The sequence below is a fragment of the Microcebus murinus genome, chromosome 1 (assembly GCF_040939455.1).
Source record: "Microcebus murinus isolate Inina chromosome 1, M.murinus_Inina_mat1.0, whole genome shotgun sequence".
Classification (NCBI taxonomy): Eukaryota; Metazoa; Chordata; class Mammalia; order Primates; family Cheirogaleidae; genus Microcebus; species Microcebus murinus.
In genome coordinates this window covers 12,412,086-12,438,015 of record NC_134104.1, presented here as the reverse complement: position 1 = coordinate 12,438,015, position 25,930 = coordinate 12,412,086, and the positions used below count along the sequence as shown (strand labels likewise).

General features: G+C 35.8%; 1 protein-coding gene across 6 annotated transcripts in view; it reads right to left on the bottom strand.

Moving 5' to 3' along the window:
• The window catches only part of SCAF4 (SR-related CTD associated factor 4), a 64,575-nt gene that overhangs the window by 33,301 nt on the left and 5,344 nt on the right, over nucleotides 1–25,930 (bottom strand). For all 6 annotated transcript variants that reach the window (XM_012780918.2, XM_012780922.2, XM_076000499.1 and 3 more), the window contains exons 2-4: nucleotides 4,292–4,375; nucleotides 3,236–3,280; nucleotides 793–954 (exon numbers count right to left, since the gene is read on the bottom strand). In XM_012780918.2, coding sequence (XP_012636372.1) covers nucleotides 793–954; nucleotides 3,236–3,280; nucleotides 4,292–4,375 — 291 coding nt within the window. The remainder of the gene's footprint in view (nucleotides 1–792; nucleotides 955–3,235; nucleotides 3,281–4,291; nucleotides 4,376–25,930) is intronic.

Genomic DNA, 25,930 nt, shown 5'->3' with positions numbered 1-25,930 from the left:
GGCTTTTTGGTACATTTTCCCCATAGGAAGACTCTTCCAAGAATGTAAACACAAAATTTATAATATTCAAGTTTATAAGCCATTTATTGTAAATGTCTCCATTCTTCATTATTCCAAGTACGTCTACCAGTAATTCTCCCACCTGTTTATAGTTCAGTTACTATATCTGTAATGTTTTCCTACCTTTGTGAAGTATATTGTAAAATCAGCTGGAATAAACAACAATCTGAGATGAGCACTGCCTTTCTCTACTACAGAATTTCTCCATCACTAATGACACAAGCACATCTTTCTAATAATATCTTCTTTAAAGCAAGACAATGCTCCTTTCATGTATTTTTAAAATTTTATTATGGTAAGAACACTTAATCTGAGACTTAGCCTCTTAACAGATTTTTAAGTGTTTGACAACTGCTAACTACAGGTACGATGTTATTCAGTGAACATCTTGAACTTACTCATCTTGCTTAACTGAAATGTTATACCTGTTGATTAGCAATTCCCCATTTCCCTCTTCCGAGTCCCTGGTAACCACCCACTTCATTCTTTGATACTATAAATTTGGCTCCTTTCATATTTCAACAGTACAACATTCCTGAAGGACTTCACAATAGATTAATATTAAATGGCCACTGAAGAAAAAAACTGGGTTGTATTTCAAGCTCACAGAGATCACTACATGAAGATCTTATTTAGTAACATAGTAGGCTTCAAATATCCAACATATGTTTAAATGAGTATAGAAACAAAACCAACACGAATACAAGTTGTAATTTAAAAATTATTTAATACCTTATCTTCAGATGGACAAAGATATAAGTACTGGAATGTGGCAGTTATATTTTTAGAGAATCTTGGCCCAAACACATCTTTATCGGTTCCAAACTGATGACGAGACTGCCGCACAATTGAGTCAATTACATATAATCCTGGAACCTTGTATTCTGGTTTACACTACAAGGACAAAGTTGTATAGTCAGTACAAGAAAAGCAAAGTCACAATTTGACACCCATTAATCTCACATTTATAAAACTCTTTATATATCCACCCAATGATTGCCTGTTTAAAAATTACTTGAATGTTTTAGCTCTCTAATTGGTTAACTCCTCAAATTTTCCACATCTAGGTTGGGCATAGTGGCTCATGTCTATAATCCTAGCACTCCGGGAGGCCAGCAGGAGGATTGCTCAAGGTCAGGAGTTCCAGACCAGCCTGAGCAAGAGTGAGAACCCGTCTCTATTAAAAATAGAAAGAAACTGGCCAACTAAAAATATATAGAAAAAATTAGCCAGGCATGGTGGCGCATGCCTGTAGTCCCAGCTACTTGGGAGGCTGAGGCAGCACGATTGCTTGAGCCCAGGAGTTTGAGGTTGCTGTGAGCTAGGCTGATGCCACACCACTCTAAGCCAGGGCAACAGAGTGAGACTCTGTCACCAAAAAAAAAAAAAAAAAAAAAAAAAAAAAAAATTCCCACGTCTATATAGAACATTCTCCTGATAAGTGAGATCCTCAAGATTTTACTCTTCTAATTCCTCTACCTCCTCACATAAAATGTCCCAGAATTGACATTATCAATCCCTAAGCTACTTCTATATAAATTCACTTATTACAGTAGTGTCTACTCCAATTCATCCTGCTGAAAAAGATAATTTTTACCTTTAAAAATTATAAAAAAATAATTGTAACAACACATCAATTTCAATTTTATTAAGGTATAATGCCAAAGAAATAAATTAAATTAATAAATTAAAAATAAGAAGTCATTTTTGGCCAATCATTAATCAACAAAGATTAAAAGAATAGCAGAGAAATAGGAACCTACATATATTTCTATTGGTAGTGGAAACAAGTACAACCCTTTATGGAAGACAATTTAGCAATAAAAGCAAAGTCTCATTTGACCTGATCAAACAATTCCACATCTAAGAATTTATACTAAGGAAAACAATTAAGATGGCATCTAATTTTCCCTGTAAGGTTGGTTAGCCTCTACAGCGTTGTCTATAAAAAGTGAAAGATAAGAAATACCTAAATATCTAACCATACAGAATTGTCCAAGTACATCATGGTAACAATCATATAAAGGAATACTTTGCAAGTGTTTATGATAAACTCAATGGGAAAAGCAGGTTATCAGCCAATATTGTCTCCATTTTTCCTTTTGTAAATGTTTATGTACATAAATAAGTGGATCCAAATATAAGTACTGCAGTAATTGGGAGGCAGTGGCATGTAGGTTATTTAAATTTTTTCCACTTTATTTATTTGTACTTTGATTAGCTACTATGAAAAGCTTTTACTAACCATTTCTTTCGTCTGCTGGACCTCTAACTTTTATCCCTAAGTCAGTATGCAAAGGCCATGTTTCAGAGACATTTCTATAAACATTTACTACATGTCACAGCTTCAGGTCAAGAGTTAAAAGACATCTAAGTATGTTCTCAGTTCTTTGCTAAGACAGATGCGTGCTAGTCACAGTCATAAAACAATAGACAACTATAGAACTGAAAAAAGGTTTAATTCTAATAGAGCAGGGAAAAGTTGGAAAACTTTAAGAAGTAATTTCATTTGAAATACTCAATACTCGGCCGGGCACGGTAGCTCACGCCTGTAATCCTAGCACTCTGGGAGGCTGAGGCGGGCGGATTGCTAGGGGTCAGGAGTTCGAAACCAGCCTGAGCAAGAGTGAGACCCTATCTCTACTATAAATAGAAAGAAATTAATTGGCCAACTAATATATACAGAAAAAATTAGCCAAGCATGGTGGAGCATGCCTGTAGTCCCAGCTACTTGGGAGGCTGAGGCAGTAGGATTGCTTGAGCCCAGGAGTCTGAGGTTGCTGTGAGCTAGGCTGATGCCACCAACATGCACTCACCCTACCCTGAGCAACAAAGTGAGAGAGACTGTTTCAAAAAAAAAAAAAAAAAAAAGCTGGGGTCAGGAGTCAAAATACTCAAGAGTTACCAGGCAAGGGGTAGAGAGCAAGCACTTCAGGTTTAGGGAAGGATCCTATCCAACAGGAAAAAAAACCCTGTTGTGAGTTGAATGCTAAGCACACAGTAGGTGCTCAATCCATGGTAGTGCTATAAATGTGTTCTTAAACTTCTAGTGATTAAAAAGAACTTCTAGTGACTACTTTTTTGTAGAGTGGCTTTAGAAGCACCCAAATTACAATTTACGAAGTAAATTATAATATGTATAACTAAAATAAGGCAATAATAATGCAATAGTTACCTTTTTGATGAACTTTTCTACTATTTGAACTACATGCTTATAAAGCTGAAAAAAAGTAAAAGAAAATTACTGTCCAGTTTACATATTTCTGCATTTCCTATCATTAGAAAATACTTAAAAACCTTGAAATCTGTACAATTTAAATAATTATCAAGATAATACTGAATGAACTATGAGAAATAATCCATAATTAACTAAAAATGTCTTAAATCAGAAAGGAACAAATTAAAACAAGAAACTACAAAAATCCTTTAAAACAGAAGGTCCTTTAAGATTTTAAATCAATAAACCTTCATAAAGCAGGACATCAGGCAACTTTATGAGATGGACAAGACCAATGGAATCAGAACTAACCAATGTAGTTTCTAAAATGAGCCATTTATTAAAGTGTGATCTTAGGCCGGGCACGGTGGCTCACGCCTGTAATCCTAGCTCTTGGGAGGCCGAGGCGGGCGGATTGCTCAAGGTCAGGAGTTCAAAACCAGCCTGAGCAAGAGCGAGACCCCGTCTCTACTATAAATAGAAAGAAATTAATTGGCCAACTGATATATATATATGTATAAAAAATTAGCCGGGCATGGTGGCGCATGCCTGTAGTCCCAGCTACTCGGGAGGCTGAGGCAGAAGGATCGCTCGAGCCCAGGAGTTTGAGGTTGCTGTGAGCTAGGCTGACGCCATGGCACTCACTCTAGCCTGGGCAACAAAGTGAGACTCTGTCTCAAAAAAAAAAAAAAAAAAAAAAAAAAAAAAAGTGTGATCTTGGGTAAGACATTAAATTTCACACAGCTCAAGTTTTGTCTTTTTTTTTTTTAAATAAAAATGAAGCTAAATACTCAGCAGGTTTATTACAAAGATTAAATGAAATAAAAAAACTGCTTTGAAACAGTATTTTAAAATGCAAATTTGGTATCATCAGGTACTTTAAGGAAAAACTAGATAATGCTCTTTGATTCAGGCCTGAACTAATTCACAAGATGTATTCTCCCATGTTTAACAGTAACATTTTCAAAATTTTAAAAACATCTTTCAAATTGAATACATTTATTTTATTCTTACCTTAATAGCTTTAATAGCAGCTTTAGTAATGAGAATCATCTTGGCTCTAGAGATGGGAGGTTTCATATCCATAAGTGAAAAGAGCTGGAAAAAAAAAACAAGCAAAAAACCATAAAAGGTAAATCTAGAGGTCAACCTTTCCTGTACTACAAATATCACTGCAATCTATTAACTAAAAGAACAAACTTTTGGAAACAAAAATTTAACAATCTGACTAGTAAGTAAAAGCTACTTTTCTGATATATCTTCATCATCATCCCTTAGAAAGCACAATGGGAAAAGATCATATTGAAAATAGCAAAGAAAAAATCATGAACTTAGAGGCAAAAACATTAACAAATCTTTAAAGCCTGTAACAAAAAAATTATAAAACTTTACCAAAGAACTCAAAAATGATTTGAATGGAAACAAACTCACGTGTGTTCCTGAACTGAATGTGGCAACACTACTATTCCATGAATATTTTAATGTAATTTCAATTCAAATCTCACTGAAATTTGGAAGAACTTCAAATAATTCTAAGATTCATTTGGGGAAACACAAGTATGAAAATCAGGCAAGACACTTAAAATTATAAATTTCCAATAATTTGTAATGCTAGTACAGGAATTCACAATCTTATTTAGTCACAAGTAAAAACAGCCCATTATTAACAAATTTAACAAATCTCACAACAATTAATCCACAGTAATCAGGTGCTCTTGGGAGACTTAACCACATATTTATACTCCTTCCCCCAAAGGTTTAAATCCAACCAAGACATAACGAGAATCCACAGAGGGTTAAAAGATAAAATTAACCACATATTTATACTCCTTCCCCCAAAGGTTTAAATCCAACCAAGACATAACGAGAATCTACAGAGGGTTAAAAGATAAAATCCTGACATTAAGAAGCTTTTATCTAGCTTCTTATGTTCTTATTTTTATTTTGTTTAATCACTTCCGTACGGCGCTCATCACCGGTCGCAAAACCTTGCCCACAGCTGGCACTCACAGTCTGCACTATAGTCTGTGTTGTGCATTGATCGCGAATCCGTTTTGCTCTTGTGATAAGGAAAGCTTTAAAGCACTGAAAGCTTGTTTTACTTTATAGGCAGCTTTACTTGTAATGTAAATCAGAATAGGTAATATATACATGTATGTTTTTATTACGTTATTTTTAAATGTTCACAATTTTATTTTGATAAATGAAAAATTAGAAAAGTCATATCATGGCTGTTGGGTAAAGTCGATGTTTAGCTGTGCACGTTCATCTGTGGCTGTCGGCTATAGTCAACGCTCATACCAAAGTGGTTAACCATAGGCACACACTCACCTGGGACTTCTAAAAAGGTATCTAGAACTAAGTTTCAGGGATTCCTGAGTATTATCAATTTCATGTGAATCACATTTGCATTCTTTCCAATTGATGTCAGTATTTCAAATACGGACCTGTAGGATATGTATGAACCTTACTAGACCACTCACTACCTAAGAGGCTAGTCTAAAGAACAGAAGTCCCCTTTCCCAGAGTAAACAGCCCTACCAGATAGCATATCCTAAATGTTAACAGATAATTTTCACAGCTTTTCAATACTATGGACGCAATAGGTCTATAGACCCCAGTAACAATGATTTTAGAAAAGGCATAGAACGTCAGATGTAATCAACACAAGGACCACTCTAAGTAGAAATGCAGAGAATTTTCCCATAAATAATATTAAAATACGGAAAATGGGAAAACACTAAGATATTAACAAAGAAATTCTTTTTAATAAAGGGATTCTTTAAGTAAATAAGGTCCTGATTCTTCATTATTTCACTTACCAACATAATAAAAAAAATCCTCGAAAAAAGTGCTAACTGAAAAACAATCAGAAAACAGGAATCTCTGAATATAAACCAATAAGAAACTAAGAAACAATTTAAAATACTTCGACTTAAACACAATTCTAAAAAATACCAACGCTGCATGATTCTTAAATATATGACATACTTTCATAAAATGTATACTCTAGCTGGGTGGGCCCAAACCTGTTATCCCAACACTTTGGAAGGCTGTAGTGGGAAGATCCCTTGAGCCCAGGAATTTGTGATTACCATTTATGACTGCCTCACTGTTGCAGTCCCCAACCCCTGGGCTGTGGACCAGTACCAGGCTGCACAGCAGGAGGTGAGCAGCAGGTGAGGGAGCGAAGCTTCATCTGTACTTACAGCCATCGCTTGCCTCACCACCTGAGCACCCCGTCAGATCAGTCACTGATCACCTATATATGGGAATGTCTAGTTGCAGGAAAACAAGCTCAGGGCTCCCACTCATTCTGCACATATTACAATGTAATAATAATAAAGTACACAATAAATGTAATGAAAATGGTTTCATTCCTACCCATCCCCAGCCTCTGTGGAAAAATTATCTTCCATGAAACCAGTTTCTGGGCCAGGCGCAGTGGCTCATGCCTATAATCCTAGCACTCTGGGAGGCCAAGGTGGGAGGATTGCTTGAGCTAAGGAGTTTGAGGTTGCTGTGAGCTAGGCTGACACCACGGCACTCTAGTCCAGGCTACAGAGTGAGACTCTGTCTCAAATTAAAAAAAAAAAAGAAACCAGTCTCTGGTGCCAAAAATGTTGGCGACCACTGCAACACTGCACTGCAGCCTGGGTGACAGAGTGAGACTCTGTCTCAACAACAGTAACAAAGCTTGAAGTAAATGTTTTAATGAAGCCTCAGCTAGAGCTAATATTTATCAAATGCCCCAAATAACACTTCTTTTATCATTTCAGCAGTGAGCAATTCACTGAACTATAAAAACAGCCAAATGGGGCCGGGCGCGGTGGCTCACGCCTGTAATCCTAGCTCTCTGGGAGGCCGAGACCGGCGGATTGCTCAAGGTCAGGAGTTCGAAACCAGCTTGAGCAAGAGCGAGACCTCGTCTCTACTATAAATAGAAATAAATTAATTGGCCAACTAATATATATAGAAAAAATTAGCCGGGCATGGTGGCTCATGCCTGTAGTCCCAGCTACTCGGGAGGCTGAGGCAGGAGGATTGCTTGAGCCCAGGAGTTGGAGGTTGCTGTGAGCTAGGCTGACGCCATGGCACTCACTCTAGCCTGGGCAACAAGTGAGACTCTGTCTCAAAAAAAAAAAAAAAAAAAAAAAAAAAAAAACAGCCAAATGAGCACACAAGACAGACTAGTATAGCATCTGAGGAAATATTCCACAGTCTATTATTTAAATTATCAGAATTTGTTTTAAAAATTAAAGTATAGACTATTACTGTGCCCTATAACAGTAAAACCATCATTCAGGCAAAAGGTCAGCATGAGAACCTTTAGGTGCTATAATCTCAGAGACAGTTGCTAACTAAGGTAGATTTGTTATACCTGTTTTGAGATACTCCAAATGGGTTTACATCTGCTTTAGATGATGCCCAGGACATGGATCGGAACTAAAATTTGTTGATTCTAAAGCTCGCGTTCCCAACTAGCATTCTCATACCCTTACATAATTGCTGCTTACTGACTAAATTTGTGCAGTGACCATTAACTATGATGGGGAATACAGAAAAAAAAAAAAAACCAGGCAGGCATCTGTGCCTGTCTGGATATTATATTGATTCAGGGATAACAATAAAACATAATGAATTTAATTTGGGATGGCTACTAAATATCCAGGCAGAGACAGGAATATGGACCTTGGATACAAAAGAGAAGTCCAGGCTAGAAACTGAAAGGTTACAGATCAAATCTATGAGGATAGGTCAGGAGGACCTTGCAGTTAAGATGGAAGCTAAGAATATATACCTAGCTAGAGTATACCAAAAACTCCAATGTAGCAAAGGAAAGAGCTGCACAAATGAACCCCAGGACAAAGTAGAATCCCAGAAATTAAAGGCATTTCACACAAATGCTGCAAGAGGTTAATTTGGATGCAAACCAAATCTTGTTCATTTAGTTTGGCAATTAGGTGGATGCAAGTAACATCAGTTTTTTAAGGTGACTCCAAATTCCAACTGGTTAAGGAATTTAAGTGGCAGGTGAGGAAGCATAAATGCATTTTTGGCTCATTTTTCATTCATTGAACAAATATCTGAAAGCTTAGTAAGTGGCAAGTCAGTGTATGGCACATAAACAGTAGACCAGATCATGTTTCAAAGCTTTATTGATGACTACCCTTATATATTACCTGTTGGCATTATAAGGCTTTCATCACATTTAAGTTTTTTTGTTGTTGTTAAATTCCTGAGCTCAAGCCATCCTCCCACCTCAGCCTCCCAAATAGCTGGGACTACAGGCACCTGTTACCATGTCTGGCTAAGTTTCTTTTTAGATGCCTTAATCTCTTTTACCACTGTTTTAAAAAAATCTCAAAGCTGTGAGTTTGTATTTGATATAATTTATGAAGAAAAACACTACAGGCAAATATAGAAGTTTCACAATTGGAGGTTTTAAAAAATTACCCTTTAAAGCTCAATGACTGTTTTATCAACTTCTTCAAAGAACAAATTCATCAAATGTTTCCCTGATATCTGTATCAATGCCTTCACTGGATAGATACCCAGATATTATGCTGATATACTTTGTATAAAGTGATATAAATTAATATAGCTTCCTGGTAACCATGTACACTGACACTGCCTGTCTGGATGGAAATACTGACTGCCTTTATGGTAAGGAAGATGTTTTAAGTCCGTTTTATAGATGATGGCCCCGAGGCTCAAGAATCTGCCCAAGGTCATAAAGCAAACTAAGTGGTAGAATTCAATCTGTAATCTACACTTTCCCAAAATTTGACAATTTTTTTCAGTAAGTACCTAGTAATAAAGAAATTATTTAAAATACATTAGCACAGAACAGTGTACAGAGACAATAAAGATGACAATAAGGACGGTATAGCTATGTTAAGTGAAAAAAAAATATATGCAATGTAGACCCAACCTAGAAGGTAATACACTAACATAACATATAATTGTTATAAGGGGTTGGACCCAAAGATTTTTTTAAATAAAAAATAAGTGACAAAGAAGTATAAAGTGATATATGCCCATGTAAAACAAGTTAGAGGTAATATAAGTTACTGAAATACTTAATGTCAATTTTTTGATACTTAAATGGCCCTACAATTTAATACTGAATGTGCTGACTTACGGGGAAAAAACCTGTTCACATTGTTTAGATGATCAGAATAGTGATCAAATTTCAACTTCACAAGACTTAAGACCAATATACTATTTTCATGTTTTTAGAACTCAATTTTATCTTAGGACATGAGGGAGAGCTTTCAATAGCCAGCATGTTGTACGGTGTAATTTTACTTTCTACAGTACCTAGTTTTGAGTTTGATTTCTCCCATCTTTTTTTTTTTTTTTGAGACAGAGTCTCACTTTGTTGCCCAGGCTAGAGTGAGTGCCATGGCGTCAGCCTGGCTCACAGCAACCTCAATCTCCGGGGCTCAGCGATCCTACTGCCTCAGCCTCCCAAGTAGCTGGGACTACAGGCATGCGCCACCATGCCCGGCTAATTTTTTGTATATATATTTTTAGTTGGTCAATTAATTTATTTCTATTTTTGGTAGAGACGGGGTCTCGCTCAGGCTGGTTTCGAACTCCTGACCTTGAGCAATCCGCCCGCCTCAGCCTCCCAAAGTGCTAGGATTACAGGCGTGAGCCACCACGCCCGGCCTGATTTCTCCCATCTTTAAAACAAATACCCTAATGCCTTCTTTATGAAACCTGTTAATTAAATAGATTACCAAATGAAGTGTCTAAACTCTAAAATAATCAGTGCTTAATAAATGTTGGCTTACTCCTTTCTTTTTCTGGTCTCTACTATCCTCACTTTCCCCAACATATCAACTCCTGACTTTTGTTTTCCTTAATTAAAAATAAATTATACTCTTCATTGTTGTATTTGTTTTGTTTTTTATGAATAGTTTTTCTCATTTTAAAATAAAACGAACTTGTTAGCTGTAAATGATTTATTACTGAGTCCTTACCTGTGTCTAGAGTAAAGGTACAATTTAAGAGTTAATTGGCTGAGGAATCTCTCAGAAGTATACGACCTTGTGGTAATCTAACATTTTCATTATAGTTACTGATTTTTCATAATAATTGTTAGAGTAATTGTCAGAACACAGGCTCAATAATCAACTGCCAGCAAAATCTTGGCTCTACTACTCACTAGCTATGAGAGTTTATTTCATCATCTGTAAAATGGGGATAATAAGAGTCCCTACTTATTTAGGGAAATCTAAGAATTAAATACAAAACAATACATATAAAAGCACTTAGTGCAAAACCTAGCACAGAGTACATATAAAATAGATGTTAACTATTATTACCACTAACACAATTTTGTTGAAAAAAGGGAGAATCTTGGAGATCAGTCAGAGCAGTGCTTTTCAAACTGTGGGTTGGGATCCATGAATAAATTGTTAAAAATAAGCTTAATGGGTGATAAAAAACACTTTTTTTCAGTGAAAGGTAATAAAAAATAAAATTAGCACTGTGCACAGCATGTACTCTTTCATGAAACTTCTCAGTTTTATGTGTGTGGGTATATATGCACAAGCACATGACTTTCAGTGCAAAATGTAATTCTTATGTGTGGATGGTAGTCAAAAAAATAAAAGTCTTTTTAGAAATGAGGAAAATAAGGCTCAAACTGCCAGTTTACCTCTCAATAATGTATAGATTCCTTCAAACCATCAACAAACTTCTTATGGACATATGGAAAGAAAAAAATGTCAGAAAAAAAATGTCATATTTTTCAATCAAGTTTAGAATACACATAGTATTAGGTCATTAAATATGAATGTCTGATTTCAAACCAAAAGTGTAGAAAGCGGTGAAGAAAAGTGAAGCAGTGAAGAAAGCTGAAGAGTGAGTAGCGATAAAATCGCAAAAGGTAGTTTTCCTACAGCTTGTTGAGAATTGAGTATTTTCCTTGCAAGAAGTGGTCCAAAGACTGGAAGAAGTGATAGTCACTTGGTGCAAGATCTGGTGAATACAGTGGATGACAGTTTCCATCTCCAGCTTCTGTAGTTTGAGCAGCGTTTTTTGCAACATGTGGTCTTACAAGAGGATTAGACTGTTTCTATTGACCAATCTTGGCTGTTTAATCACAAGCATCCTCACCATTTCATCCAATTGGCTGCAGCAGACATACACTGTAATGGACTGACCAGGTTTTATGAAGTACTAGTGGATACTACCAGTGCTGGATCCACCAGACATCATTAGCCTTTTTTTCATGAATATTCAGTTTGGACTGTTTTGGCACTTCATATTTATCCAACCATTGTGCCGAATGCCTGTGACTGATTGTCAAAAAGAATCCATTTTTCATCACACACACCAATATGGTGTAGAAATGGTTCACCTTTTTGTTGTGACAGCAAAGAAAGACAAACTTCAAGACAATTTCTGATGCTCATTTAATTCATGCAGTACCCATTTATCTAGCTTTACCTTGCCCATTTGTTTCAAATGGTCCAATATTGCTGGAATAGTAATGTCACACCTTACTACTAATTCATGCATAGGTTGGGACAGATTCACTTCCACTACAGCTTTCAGCTCATCATTATCCACCTTGGTCTCAGGTCACCCACATAGGTCATTAACAAGACTAAAATCACCAGAACGGAACTTCTCAAACCATTGACGTACAGTGTGTTCATTAGCCACATCCTTCCCAAACACTTTGTTGATATTTTGAGCTACCTGTGCTGCATTGGTTCTACGATGGAACTCATATTCAAGAATGACACGAATTTCTGATTTACTCATGGTTTCAAAAAATTGCACTAAAAAAATTTGAAGGATAATTACAAGCCAAAATATGTACTTGAAAGAATGAGAATAGAACTTCATAATAAAAGGGAAAAACAAGAATCAAAATGAAACATGAGAGATATCAACTATCAAACTTAGTACTTTAGGAAATTGAACATTCCATACTTAATAACCTAATAATATACACAGAGTAGATAAGAGATGCAAAGATAATTCAGGCTTTAGTTATTTCTCACCAACATCCAATCTCAGTCAACAAACCTCCAGAAAAAAACTACTAGCTTTGTATATCAAGTCTGAAAACCATAAAATTTAATATAATTCCAACAAAATCTACTACCGAAAAAACCCAGACATTATAGTTTCCTAGAGAGACTCAAAAAGATCTGGTTTTGAATCTGGATCTGGTCATGTAGATGATTCTGGGCAAATTAACCTCTCTAAGCCATAGTGTCCTCATTTGTAAAAAGGATATACTGATATCTACTTGATAGGTATTCAGTTTCAATAAGAACTAAACAAGTTTTTGTACACAAAATGACTACTATTATTATCTAGCAGAGGGCAAGCGTTCAATCATTAGATGCAATGCTTCCCCTGCCATAACTCCTATTTGCAATTAATGTAACCTGTCAATGAAAAAAAAGTGTCAAAGCAGCCAAAGAAAACTATGAAATCCTCTTACATAGAGTAACAGTAGGAGTAGCCCCCAAAAGGTATAAGAGTCCTTTAGAAGGCATAAGTACAACAGGAAAAGCATGACACTTGCCCAGCAGCAGATATTAGTTTGCCTCTCTGCTTGTTCACTAGCTGAATAACTACGAAAAAGTCTAAACATGACCTCTATCCCACTGCATGACATATAGAAACCTGAAATAAAAGTACTCTAAAAATTATGAAGAACCATTCATCCAGACCCATTATACCAGTAAAGAAGAGTTTTAAGAGAAGTTTATGGTATGAGGGCATTTGGCCTGTGACATCTGTAGAATTCATCGTGTTTGAGGATTTGTCAAAGTTAACATGGTACTCTGCTATTTACTCACATCATAAACCTTGATAAGTTTAGTTAACCGTCCTAAACATTAAAGATTTTTAAAATCTGAAAACTGGGGATTAATATTAATAGTACTCATCTCACCTCATAAATTTGTTAGGATTAAGTAAGATAATGTATATAATAAATCTCTTAGCCCAGTACATAACACATAAGTACTGAGTAAATAGAGTGATACAATGCCCTGGGAATCTTTACACATACACACCTGAGTTTAATTTTTTTATTATGGCTTACCAATGTCTTTTTTGTATTGCATCCATTATTTAAATGCTGCAATTAGAGAAATATTCTCTATGGGTGAAAATACAGAAGTATCAAAGACTTTTAGAGAAAGCTGTATGATATCGTCATACCTAATCTGGCATTCATACCAAATTCAGAACTGCTTTTTACAATATATCTGGTAGATTCCAACTAGCAACACAAGGCTTACTAACTCCAACTAATCAGTTCCAATGGTTACAGCAGTATCTTGTGTACTGATCCCAAATCTCCCTTCTGCTACCTTTCCTGTTCCAGTTCTGGCCCTGGAACACAGAACAATAGTGATCCCCCTCACATGATAAAATATTTGAAGATAACTAACTAGTTTGTTTCCCTCTTTCATATCTTCTTTAACTATTAGCCAAAAACCTTATTTCATATCTTCTTTAACTATTAGCCAAAAATTAAGGTTTCTAGATCTGACTATCCTGTTTGATTCCTTTCAAGTATAATACCCAAAATGGACAAGGTGCAGAGGTAGTCCTGCACTGATGAGATCTAAGAGTGAACTGGCTTTTTTATTACTTTCCTATTTTTGCAGTAAGATATTAACACAGAGTTAGTGGTTTAAAACAATACAAATGTATTATCTTATAGTTTTGAGGTAAGAATCTCACTAATCTAAAATCAAGGTACAGCAGGGCTGCATTCCTTCTGCATGCTCTAGGGGAGAATCTATTTCTTGCCCTTTCTGTCTTCTATAGGGTGCCTTTGGCTCATGGTCTCTTCTTTCATCTTCAAAGACAGCAGCATTGCATCTTCTCCCCTTTCTGACCTCTGCTTCCATTGTTTTATTTCCTTCTTTGACTCTTCCCTCTCCTGTACAAGGATCCTTGTGATTACCCAGGGCCCACCCAGGATAATCAACCCACCTCAAGATCCTTAATATATCCTCAAAGTCTCTTCTGCCATGTAAAGGAACATATTCTCAAGTTTTAGGAGCAGATTATGGACATCTTCAGGGAAGGGGGCATTATTACTTAAAAACAAAAACAAAACTGTGCTTAATCTGCAATCAACTGAAACCCTCAGACTGTTTTCACAAGGATCTCTATCAAACCTAGATCTTTATGTTCACTTTGTGTTGGTTTCTGACAGTCCTTTCAATCTATTTAGGTAGTCTGGAAATTATTTTCTGCTAACTGATGTAGCAGCTATTCCAATTAGCTTATAAATTTCATAAACTTTGTTTGCCTTCCTCCCAAGTCAAAGGTTTTTAAAAATCAAGACCTACTTGTAGGATGACCATAACTGATATTCCTTGGATATTTACTGTCTGTAACAATTCTCTTATCTTGCCTATATTTTTCTAACTTATTCATAATGTAATATGTCTTCACTAGATATAAGACAACTTTACAAAAGAAAGAAGTTTAGTTTGGTCTGTTATAAATTGTTAGTGAATCTGTTTTGGCTCTTAGAGACTATAAATTTCTAGAAATACTTAAACCAAACTAACAACTGACAGAGATACAAGTCTACAATTTCGAAAATACGCCTTTTCCTACTTTTTGAAATTAAACCATCAAGGCAATATAAGAATCAGAAAGCTACATGCTAATCTAAGTAATTTTTTAACCTTAAAATTACCCAACCAGTATTTCCTTTCTGAATCTTTCTCAATGAGATACTTACCCTTTTTTCCCTAAACGTTTAGAAATTTGTTTTCCTTAAATTCACTTTGCAATAGATTACAATGATTATTTCCAGTATTACTTTGTCTGATAGTATGATCTCTAAGATGACAAAGCAATTTTCCCTTAAGCTCCTGTTATTAATATTTAATTACAGAGTTTAAAGAAAAAAATTAGAAATGCTTCCAAAAAGAAATCTACACTCACAGTGACTGGCTGGTACTCAAATTTCCCTCCTGTTAGATGCAGATATGAAAGCATTTAATTCCAGTCTTTCCACCTCTTTCGTTCATTTGACTCAATGTATCAGTCACATTGGCTTAAACCAAACCAAGAGTTAAATCCAATACAACTTTAATGTTTATTAGTAACATAAATACTTTATGAAAGTACAAACTACATTTCTTAACAAAAGATAATTAGAAAATCACCTTTTCTGCAAAGATGCTTTATCTAATTACAGCTTGAAGACAACTCCATAAGACGCCATTGCTAGAACAATTAGGTAAGGGATAGTTTACAACCCCTTCTTACCTGGCATTTGATTTTATGCCTATGATATGTAATTTACCAAAGGTGTACTTGGGTTAATAATTTCTTACTATCAGGCAATGTAATTTAATGAGGGGAGGAAAGAAGGCCAACCACATGTTAAACAACTATTGCTATGTCACTGTACCTAAAAGCAGAATACGGTCCATGAGTTAATCAATAGCATGTACAGATAGTAACAGAAACAATGAAACTGAAAAATGTAGAGAGCAACACAATTAACAAAGGAAATCCCAACAGCTAATTAATAAACATAGGAATAAAATGTTCAACCTTATCAACCAATCAATAGTCAAAGAAATACAAATTAAAACAAGCAGATACAATTCTTTAATTATCTAACTGGCAAGAGTATGGTTTAGCATAAAGGAACAAGGGTATACTGCTGGTGAGACCTAATGGGTAAGCTTTAATTCCAAAAAGAAATTTAAAACCATGAAACAAGAACTAAAATATGTCCATACCTTTTTAAACAGTAATTCTACTTCTAGGAATTTGTCTAAGGCAATTAGATGTTCTCAAAAATTTCCACAATCAACCACTCAGAAAACAGAGAATGTTATTAAAAAGATTGACTAACTATATAAAAATTTCCAAACACAAGTGGAGGGGTAAAAAAAACTGAAAGAAAATACTCTAAAATGTTATTTGATAGCATTATTTTATTTCTTTTATTTTCTAACTCAAATTTACCTAACTTGCATTAATTTTAAAATAAAAAAATTCATAAATTTATAAATGAACTTTATAAACATGCATATTTCTCTAACTTTTTTTTTTTTTTTTGAGACAGAGTCTCACTTTGTTGCCCAGGCTAGAGTGAGTGCCATGGCGTCAGCCTGGCTCACAGCAACCTCAAACTCCTGGGTTCAAGCAATCCTGCTGCCTCAGCCTCCCAAGTAGCTGGGACTACAGGCATGCGCCACTATGCCCAGCTAATTTTTTTTTCTATATATATTAGTTAGCCAATTAATTTTCTTTCTATTTATAGTAGAGACGGGGTCTCACTCTTGCTCAGGCTGGTTTCGAACTCCTGACCATGAGCAATCCGGCCGCCTCGGCCTCCCAGAGTGCTAGGATTACAGGCATGAGCCACTGCGCCTGGCCTCTCTAACTTTTGATTAGAAATATAATTGATAATTATATAGAATTATTATAGGTTATATAAATCATCATCAGATAACTTGTTCATGGGGTAAAGCCTGTCTTTGAAGTTAACAGTTACTATGTTTCAATCAATAACTTGCAAATCTTTAATAAAACTTTCCACAATTACTAGTTTTATTTTTATTTTTTTTTTAAAGTCTTGCTAGAGACAAACACAATTACTAGTTTTAATTTTTAAAAAGAAATTTAAAAATTTTCCCCTCTAAGTCCCTACAGTAATGGAAGCCCTTGTAGACATAAAATCCAGATATGGGAAATCACTGTCTTAAATATATTTTTTGTTGACATCTGTGCATTAAGAAAGCATCCCTTTAAATACTGATACATAATTTACTCCCATGTAAAATCCATTTACTTTTCACAGTCAAATTCTTTGAAACCTAAATGTTTAACCACTTCTCCACTTGTGTAGAGGAAGGTATGAAGACAAGACAGGTCTGGCATTGATATGACATATTCCTAAAGTGAAGCAAATTTACAAAGCTTTTTAAAACAGAGTCAGGAGGAAAAAGATATTGTACCACTTCCCTGCTCCTACTGAGCAAGGTCTTTATTTTGATGTAAACAATACAAAATAGCTCCATCTATTTCTCCATAAATTTACTCTTCAGATTTCTAAAAAATCCAAACCAAATAGTTTTATAAGGAACAAAGTTGCATAAAATATGCTCAAATTCAAAAGGTTAAAAAAAGCCATACTTAATTTTTTCCTAAATTTCTTTTTTTTTTCTTTTACTTTTTTTTTTTTTAAGAGACGGGGTCTCGCTATGTTGCCCAGGCTGGAGTGCAGTGGCTATTCACAGGCGCGATCCCACTACTGATCAGCACGGGAGTTTTGACCTGCTCCGTTTCCGACCTGGGCCGGTTCACCCCTCCTTAGGCAACCTGGTGGTCCCCCGCTCCCGGGAGGTCACCATATTGATGCCGAACTTAGTGCGGACACCCGATCGGCATAGCGCACTACAGCCCAGAACTCCTGGACTCAAGCGATCCTCCTGCCTCAGCCTCCCTGGTAGCTGGGACTACAGGCGCGCGCCACCACGTCCGGCCTAAATTTCTTTACTTTACCACATGTTCCCACAAACCTGTGGACTCCAAGTTGCATAATTTAAAGAAATGTTTTACAAAATAAACACAAACGAAAAATTACATTTAATAATAAATATGAAACCATTTTCAGGTTTACTATATTTCTACATGCATTTCTACTATAACAGAATATAGTAATATAGCAAATAGTAGTTTAAACTTCATCTGTATTATTTCTCACTCTTTAATTATATCACCAAACCCTAATTCTGTTACCATCTGCAGCTGGCAAAATTTCTAAGTAGTTATTTTCTAATGACTTACCCTATGAAATATGTCTTAATTTATTGTCCATTTTAGACTACTTCCCCTACAATTTCCATGGGTCTAACCCCTTCACTCAAACTTTTCACTTTTACAAGCAAGGCTGCCCTTCCATCACTAGTGCTTTTAACCCAACCCATTCAGTTAGTTCTACCTTATACACAATAGATCATTTTCCATTCCTTACATCCATTTTGGTTCACTAAACTGCAGTCAATCTACAACTCCTTCCTTTTCACTTGCTCAAATATAGGCCAAAAGATGATTTTAGGAGATGCCAAACATTTTATCCACACCACTGCTCTCCTTTACTAGCACAGGTACCAGATTTCAAGATCACTTACTGTGCCTCACTAGTCAACTTTGTGTTGCCTCATAGCTGGCTATGAAACATTTTTGTGAATTAAATATTTTCTCCTATACTTCAACAGAAGAAATAATTGGTTCTAGGATATAAAAATCATTTGACTGGAAGAAAAAATGTTAACATTTGTAAAGTCTTTAATAAATTAATTAAAAATTTTAATTGGGTATAAATCAGAAAAAAATAAACACAAATGCATATCTTAAATTTTAAATGTTGATCGTACCTACTGCATTATGGTAAGATGACTTAAACTTTGAAAAGTCCTTCTAAAAGTATACATTATTTTTACAATATCACTTGTTACCATGCTTCAAATGTACAAAAGTTGTTCATTGAGGCTTCTTTCCCCATGAACAGTCCAGTAGACAAAGATTAGCTGCTCAAAAAACTTCAGAGCAGGCATGTGGGGCTGTGGACAAGACTCCAGCTCTTAAGGATTGAGTCAAATCTCACAACTGCCACCTTTACACTCTGTGATCTTGGACTATTCACAGTATCTCTCTAGTTTTCTTTAAAGTGGAAAGAATGCAAAGAAATACATAAAACACCTAACCTATTAGCTGGCATCTGCTTGTTACCTAAAAGATTCTTTTCTTGTAATTTCTCTGAACTGTCCCCACTGGACTACTTAAAATAGTGTGTCAAAACTAAAGATATCCTTTGAACAAATTTAGGATTCAGTATCAACAAAATAATTTACAAAGCCATGCAGTACCCACTGGACATTGTTTTCAATCTGACAGAAAATCAGATCAAGTAAGAAAACAATGAAAATGGTATGGTACAACCTAAAGTTTGTGTTTTTCACAACAGCCTTGAGATATAATTCATACATCATACAATTCACTTTTTAAAAATGTATAATTCAGTGTTTTTTAGTACTGTTGGAGTTGGGCAACCATCAACACTATTTAATATTAGAGTATTTTCAATATCCCCAAAGAAATTCCATACCCATTAGCACAGTCACTCCCCTTTCCTCTCCCTGCCAAGCAATAATCTACTTTCTGTCTCCATGGATTTGTCTGTTTTGGACATTTCATTTTCTTATTTAAAAATTAACTTTTTAAAGTTTGTATTAACTTTATAAAGTATGCACTTACACATTCATTAGACAGTAATGAAACATCTTTACAAAGATTTGGATATATCTCCCAAATGAACCCCAAACTTGGCTGTCCTTTCTAAAGTGATTTATCATTCAGCATCTTTTATTAAGGTCAACTAGGTGACATATGACCATCAAAGCTTAAGAAATATTGAATCTGTTTCCTAAAGGCTCAAAAATTACAGTAAATTTCTATATTATAGCTTTCCTTTAAGCAGGGTATAATGTAATTCTACTTCAACTAAAACTTAGCTCTGACAAAGTCACAATCAAAAGGACAAAATAAAGTGGAATACTCACGGTAAAGTGCATAAAGACATATTGAGGATAATGCAGAAGGAGAGTTACAGACTATTGGGTTGATCAACAATTACTCTTTAATATGCAATAGCATACCTAGAGCCGTCCACCCAAGTGCAGGAAGTAAGTGGATGAACTGTCAAGACTCTAGACACAATAATAAAGCTTTTAGTCATTTTGTTCTTTTATGATCATCAAGCACTGGCAATTCTAAATAACATCAGGGGTAAGATATTTCTTTCCCCAAAATATCTGGTTCATCGAGACTCTAAGTTTTAAACTGTTGCTGTGGTTACTACCAAGTTTTAGCAATATACAAATGTCAAATCTGCATGTTTTTATTATGTGTCCTTTAATAAGCAATTCATTTTAAGTTTGTAAGGAACCGTCCCAGCTATATGGTCGATTCCCAACACATGCAGATTCCATATACATGTTCACTTGGAGAGATTAAGGAAAGCTTCAGATCTCCTCAGGCTCAGCTTGTCTCCAATCCTCTCTCTATATATTCCGGGGTTTAAACAGTATATTCAAAACGATACCTGTGTGCAATTTTTCTTTCCAAAACATCTTTTTCTGGTATAAATATTTACAAATAGCCAGAAACAACCCCAACCAAATGTATAGTGGGGTACAAAACTTTAAACTCATACTAAAAAATTATGGAGATGCCATTACTAAGCAACAAAGTGTAAGGAAGGGAACATTTCAAAAGTGTTTACACCTAACGCAATAGAAACTTACATTGAATTTTTGGGTAAAAACCATTTTAGTGAAAAAAAAAATTTTGACGAAGGAGACATTTGAAAGTCACTATAATAAACGCTGAAAAAAGACATGGAGAATATTGTGATTTCTAAAATTTATTACGGAATGGGCTTTTTATAAATCTCTGCCAAACAACATTATGTTTAAAACTTCCTATTTGTATATATGCTGCTTCATGTATAACTTTTTGTAATTAAAATTAATAAAAAGTGCTCTTCAATTGTGAGGACAGAAATAAACCTGGCTATAAGTGTCTACCAAACACAAACACGTGAAGACCAATTTTAACAGCCACTGATAAATCTGCTTAAGATCTGAAAGGAAACTGGAACATTCTTATTCATTATGACAAACCAGTATACAGATAAGTTTTTCCATCTTTTCAAAATAAATATTAATGTAGTTTAAAAGTCTGATATGATTTTATGTTTTTCTTTTCTGGTCATTTTTGTTCATTTCATGATTATTCCTGAAAATAATTTTGTTACAGAAAAGGGGTGTTTGAAAAGGAATTTTAAAACAAAAAGATCTGCTCTGCATATCAAATATGCTAGCTATGCCACTGTTGTATGGTCTCTTCCAACTGGGATTACCGACCCACATGGATTTATACCAAGAATCACCAATTATCCAAACATAAATTATAACTTACAAGAGTTATCTGGATGGCCATCCACTGAGCCCTGCTGTACCCCCCCACCTCCCTTGTCAAAACCCTGATTTCTAATTCTTCACTCCACTCCTGGGTTACATTGGTTTTCTTGCTGAATTTACCACTACTCTGGTACAGCACACTTCACTGTAATCAAGGTTTCTATTATATATATTTACATATGTCTTCAAAAGTGTCAATAAAAACTCTAACTATTGACTTCTAAGAAGTGTCTAAAAAAAAAAAAAAACAAAACAAAACAAAACTCTAACTATACAGCATTGAAATGTGATCAATAGGCCATACAAATAATTCAACAGGATGAAGGTGATCAGGGTATGATAAATTATAATACTGTCTGTGAAATCTATTCTAGTTCTCAAAATCACAACAGTATACTGTTAATTACACTTAATATTAATATTAACCAGAAATTTAGCCATGTCTCTTCTAGTATAAGTTCTCAAGGGATCCTGATAGAGCCTAATACAAATTTAACTATTACCCATCTTCACATTTTCTGTGGTTTGACAGAAATATAATATTCATCAGCCAATGCTGGCAAAAATTTGAACCGTTAATAGGTAAACTGCTTATTCTATATACCTGATAACAGTGTAGTGATTTTAGCCAATCATTAAAGTTGTATGCTGTTGCTCTGAAGTGTGCTTTAAAAAAAAAAGATTTGGGGCCGGGCGCGGTGGCTCACGCCTGTAATCCTAGCTCTCTGGGAGGCCGAGGCGGGTGGACTGCTCAAGGTCAGGAGTTTGAAACCAGCCTGAGCAAGAGCAAGACCACGTCTCTACTATAAATAGAAAGAAATTAATTGGCCAACTAATATACATATATAAAAAAATTAGCCGGGCATGGTGGTGCATGCCTGTAGTCCCAGCTACTTGGGAGGCTGAGGCAGTAGGATTGCTTGAGCCCAGGAGTCTGAGGTTGCTGTGAGCTAGGCTGATACCACAGCACTCACTCTAGCCTGGGCAACAAAGTGAGACTCTGTCTCAAAAAAAAAAAAAAAAAAAAAAAAAAGATTTGGCATATTGCCTCAACAAATGTTATGAATAATACTAAAGGCTCATTATTTATGTAACACTTTTTTTCTACTATGTTATCAAGGTATATTTAAAATGAGATTTTGATGTGTGCAGATATCTATAGAAAAGTTACCTAGAATGCTGAAGTAAATAAATTATATTCGCTTGTGCTCCATGGCAGAGAACAACTGACGATTTGTATGTGGTAAAACAAAACAAAAAGGACTACCATTTTGTCAACTTTCTGTAATTAGGTACAGTTTTAACCTGAATTGTTTCAAAAGACTTATAAACCAACTTTCCCATTATTCTAATTTTTCTCTAAATCATTTCCTTGTGTACATGTAATTTTTCTGCAACAATATACTAGACAAAATGATAGGCTAGGGAGGAGAATATTTTCAACAAGAACATCAGTGATAAATGCTGCTACAGAAAGCTCTGAAGAACCAGCTTTATTCTGCTCACTATAAAGGCACATCTCAGCTGTTGCTGGAGATTAAGAATTCTCTGAGAGTCAAGAAAGAACAGAGAAAGAAAACTACATATAACTAACTTTCAATACTTGAAAACTCTTGGGATTAACAGAACAACATGGTCAAATTTGGCAAGCAAGGGAAACCTCCAATTTTCCTTCAATTGCTGACCTAGTCCTCCTCTATCTCTCTTCCACACAGAGAAGAACTTGTTTATTTCTTAGTCCTCTCACAGAAGAGAGGAACAATCAAAAACTAAAGCTTACTATTTCAGGTTAAAAAAAATATTTAACCAGACATCCTTATCAGATGAGCTAAATTCTAGATGACAATCATGCCTAATAATCAACAGGCAAAATACACAACAGTCACACAAAACAATTTACACCGAAAATAGGAAAAAGCAAGCTCCCCACTGAGATGTGGAACTCAACTCTTCCTTTAGGATAAGACGGTGGGTCAAGACTGACAGCCCAACAGGATAAGTGTACAAACATCAATTCATATCTTAAATAATAAGACGCAATTTATGTCCAATTTTAAAGATATCAATGAATATTAAAGTGCTCATATTTTCTTCCTACACTGCAAAGTAGCATATATGTACAACCCCTCAGCACTGCAGTCTCAAAAAGTAATCCAAGGACCCCTGGGTGTCTCTGAGTCTCTGTTTTGGTAGTGAGGTCAAAACTGTTTTCACATTAATACTAAAACATTTTTCACCTTTTCATTTATTTTCTCACAAGTACGCAGCAGTGTTTTCCAGAGTCTAACTGATGTGTGTTATTGCAAGAGACTGAATGAAAAAGTAGATATGAGGATCCAGGTTTTATTAAACCGAAGTTTAAATGAGATTTGCAAAAATGATGCCACTCTTCCCACTAATTTTTGTTTTGAAAATACTACTTTTCATTGAAAATGTTATGTTAACATGTAATGAGAAGTTCGTGGGTTTTTTTTGGAGACAGAATTTTGCTCTGCTGCCTGGGCTAGAGTGCCGTGGCATAGCCTAGCTCACAGCAACCTCAAACTCCTGGGCTTAAGCAATCCTTCTGCCCCAGCCTCCAGAGTAGCTGGGGCTAATTTTTTCTATTTTTAGTAGAGACAGGGTCTCACTCTTGCTCAGGCTGGTCTTTAACTCCGATCCTCCTGCCTCAGTCTCCCAGAGTGTTAGGATTATAGGCATGGGCCACCACACCGGGCCAAGAGTTTATTGTTTTGAATGCTTACAATTCTTAGTTTAAATTTCCAATATAGTAAATATCAATAGAGCATACTGATACAAAAGCTCTCTGTGGTACTTAACACTTAAGAATTGTAAAAGGTCAAAACCCAAAAAGTTCGAGAATAGCTATTCTAGACAAACTCTTACATATGTACACAAGGAGACATGTTTGAGAAAGTTCGTTGCAGTTTGTCAGAAAAAATGAACTAAATCTTACATAGTATTAATCTTTGAGCAAAAAAAGGGAGCACACCAAGGAATATGCATAACATACCACCCATACATATTATACGCAGAATATCATGCTTTTAGACTATAGAGATTAATACCAAATTCATTATTTGATTGCCTCTGCTGGGAAGGGGGGCTAAAATATAATGAAAGGAAAGGAGGACTTTATAATATTTTATTTTTAATTAAAAACATAAAACAAAATAGTAACAACTAACATTTAAAGTAAAATAGTGCAGGCCGGGCACCTGGCTCATGCCTGTAATCCTACCAGTCTGGGAGGCTGAAGCTGGCAGACTGCTCAAGGTCAGGAGTTCAAAACTAGCCTGAGGAAGAGTGAGACCCTGTCTCTACTAGAAATAGAAAGAAATTAATTTGCCAACTAATATATATAGAAAAAGTCAGCCGGGCATGGTGGCGCATGCCTGTAGTCCCAGCTACTCGGGAGGCTGAGGCAGAAGGATAGCTTGAGCCCAGGAGTTTGAGGTTGCGTGAGCTAGGCTGACGCCATGGCACTCACTTTAGCCTGGGCAACACAGCAAGACTCTGTATCAAAAAAAAAAAAAAAAAAAGTAAAATAGTGCAGAGAGGCCGGGCGCTGTGGCTCACGCCTGTAATCCTAGCTCTTGGGAGGCCGAGGCGGGCGGATTGCTCAAGGTCAGGAGTTCAAAAACAGCCTGAGCAAGAGCGAGACCCCGTCTCTACTATAAATAGAAAGAAATTAATTGGCCAACTGATATATATATAAAAAAAAAATTAGCCGGGCATGGTGGCGCATGCCTGTAGTCCCAGCTACTCGGGAGGCTGAGGCAGGAGGATCGCTTGAGCCCAGGAGTTTGAGGTTGCTGTGAGCTAGGCTGACGCCACGGCACTCACTCTAGCCTGGACAACAAAGTGAGACTCTGTCTCAAAAAAAAAAAAAAAAAAAAAAATAGTGCAGAGAAAATAAATGTCTTAAAACTGTAGATGCTACAAAAAGGAGGGGAGGGGCAAACAAGATACATTCTTTTAGATTTAGGGAAGATTGATTAAAGGCTAAAAATACAATCAATGGGTGACCAAAAATACAATATATACTGGCCAGGTGCGGTGGCTCACGCTTGTAATCCTAGCACTCTGGGAGGCTGAGGCAGGTGGATCGTTTGAGCTCAGGAGTTGGAGACCAGCCTGAACAAGAGCGAGACCCTGTCTCTACCAAAAAATAGAAAAAATTAGTTGGGCATGGTGGCACATGCCTGTAATCCCAGCTACTCAGGAGGCTGAGGCAGAAAGATTGCTTGAGCCCAAGAGTTTGAGGTTGCTGTGAACTAGGCTGACACCACCGCACTCTAGCTGGGGCAAGAGTCAGACTCTGTCTCAAAAAAATAAAATAAAATAAAATAAAATACAATCTATAACCTTTATTCATTCTACAAACTTTAACAAAACACCAAAATCTTCACATTAAGAAGTGTGTAAGTAACACAGTAGAACATAGGTAAGTATTGGCCATAATTGATCAGATTCTTTTTCACTCTGTATCTTTCCCAACACTCCAGTGTCTTGCCATAAAAGTTCTCCAAATACTCTGGTTAAATGGACGTCTCTAATAACCTCACCTTTCTCATCTCCTTTCCTTCTATATCAGACATAGACTTCTTTTACCTGTGTTTCTGATCTGTCC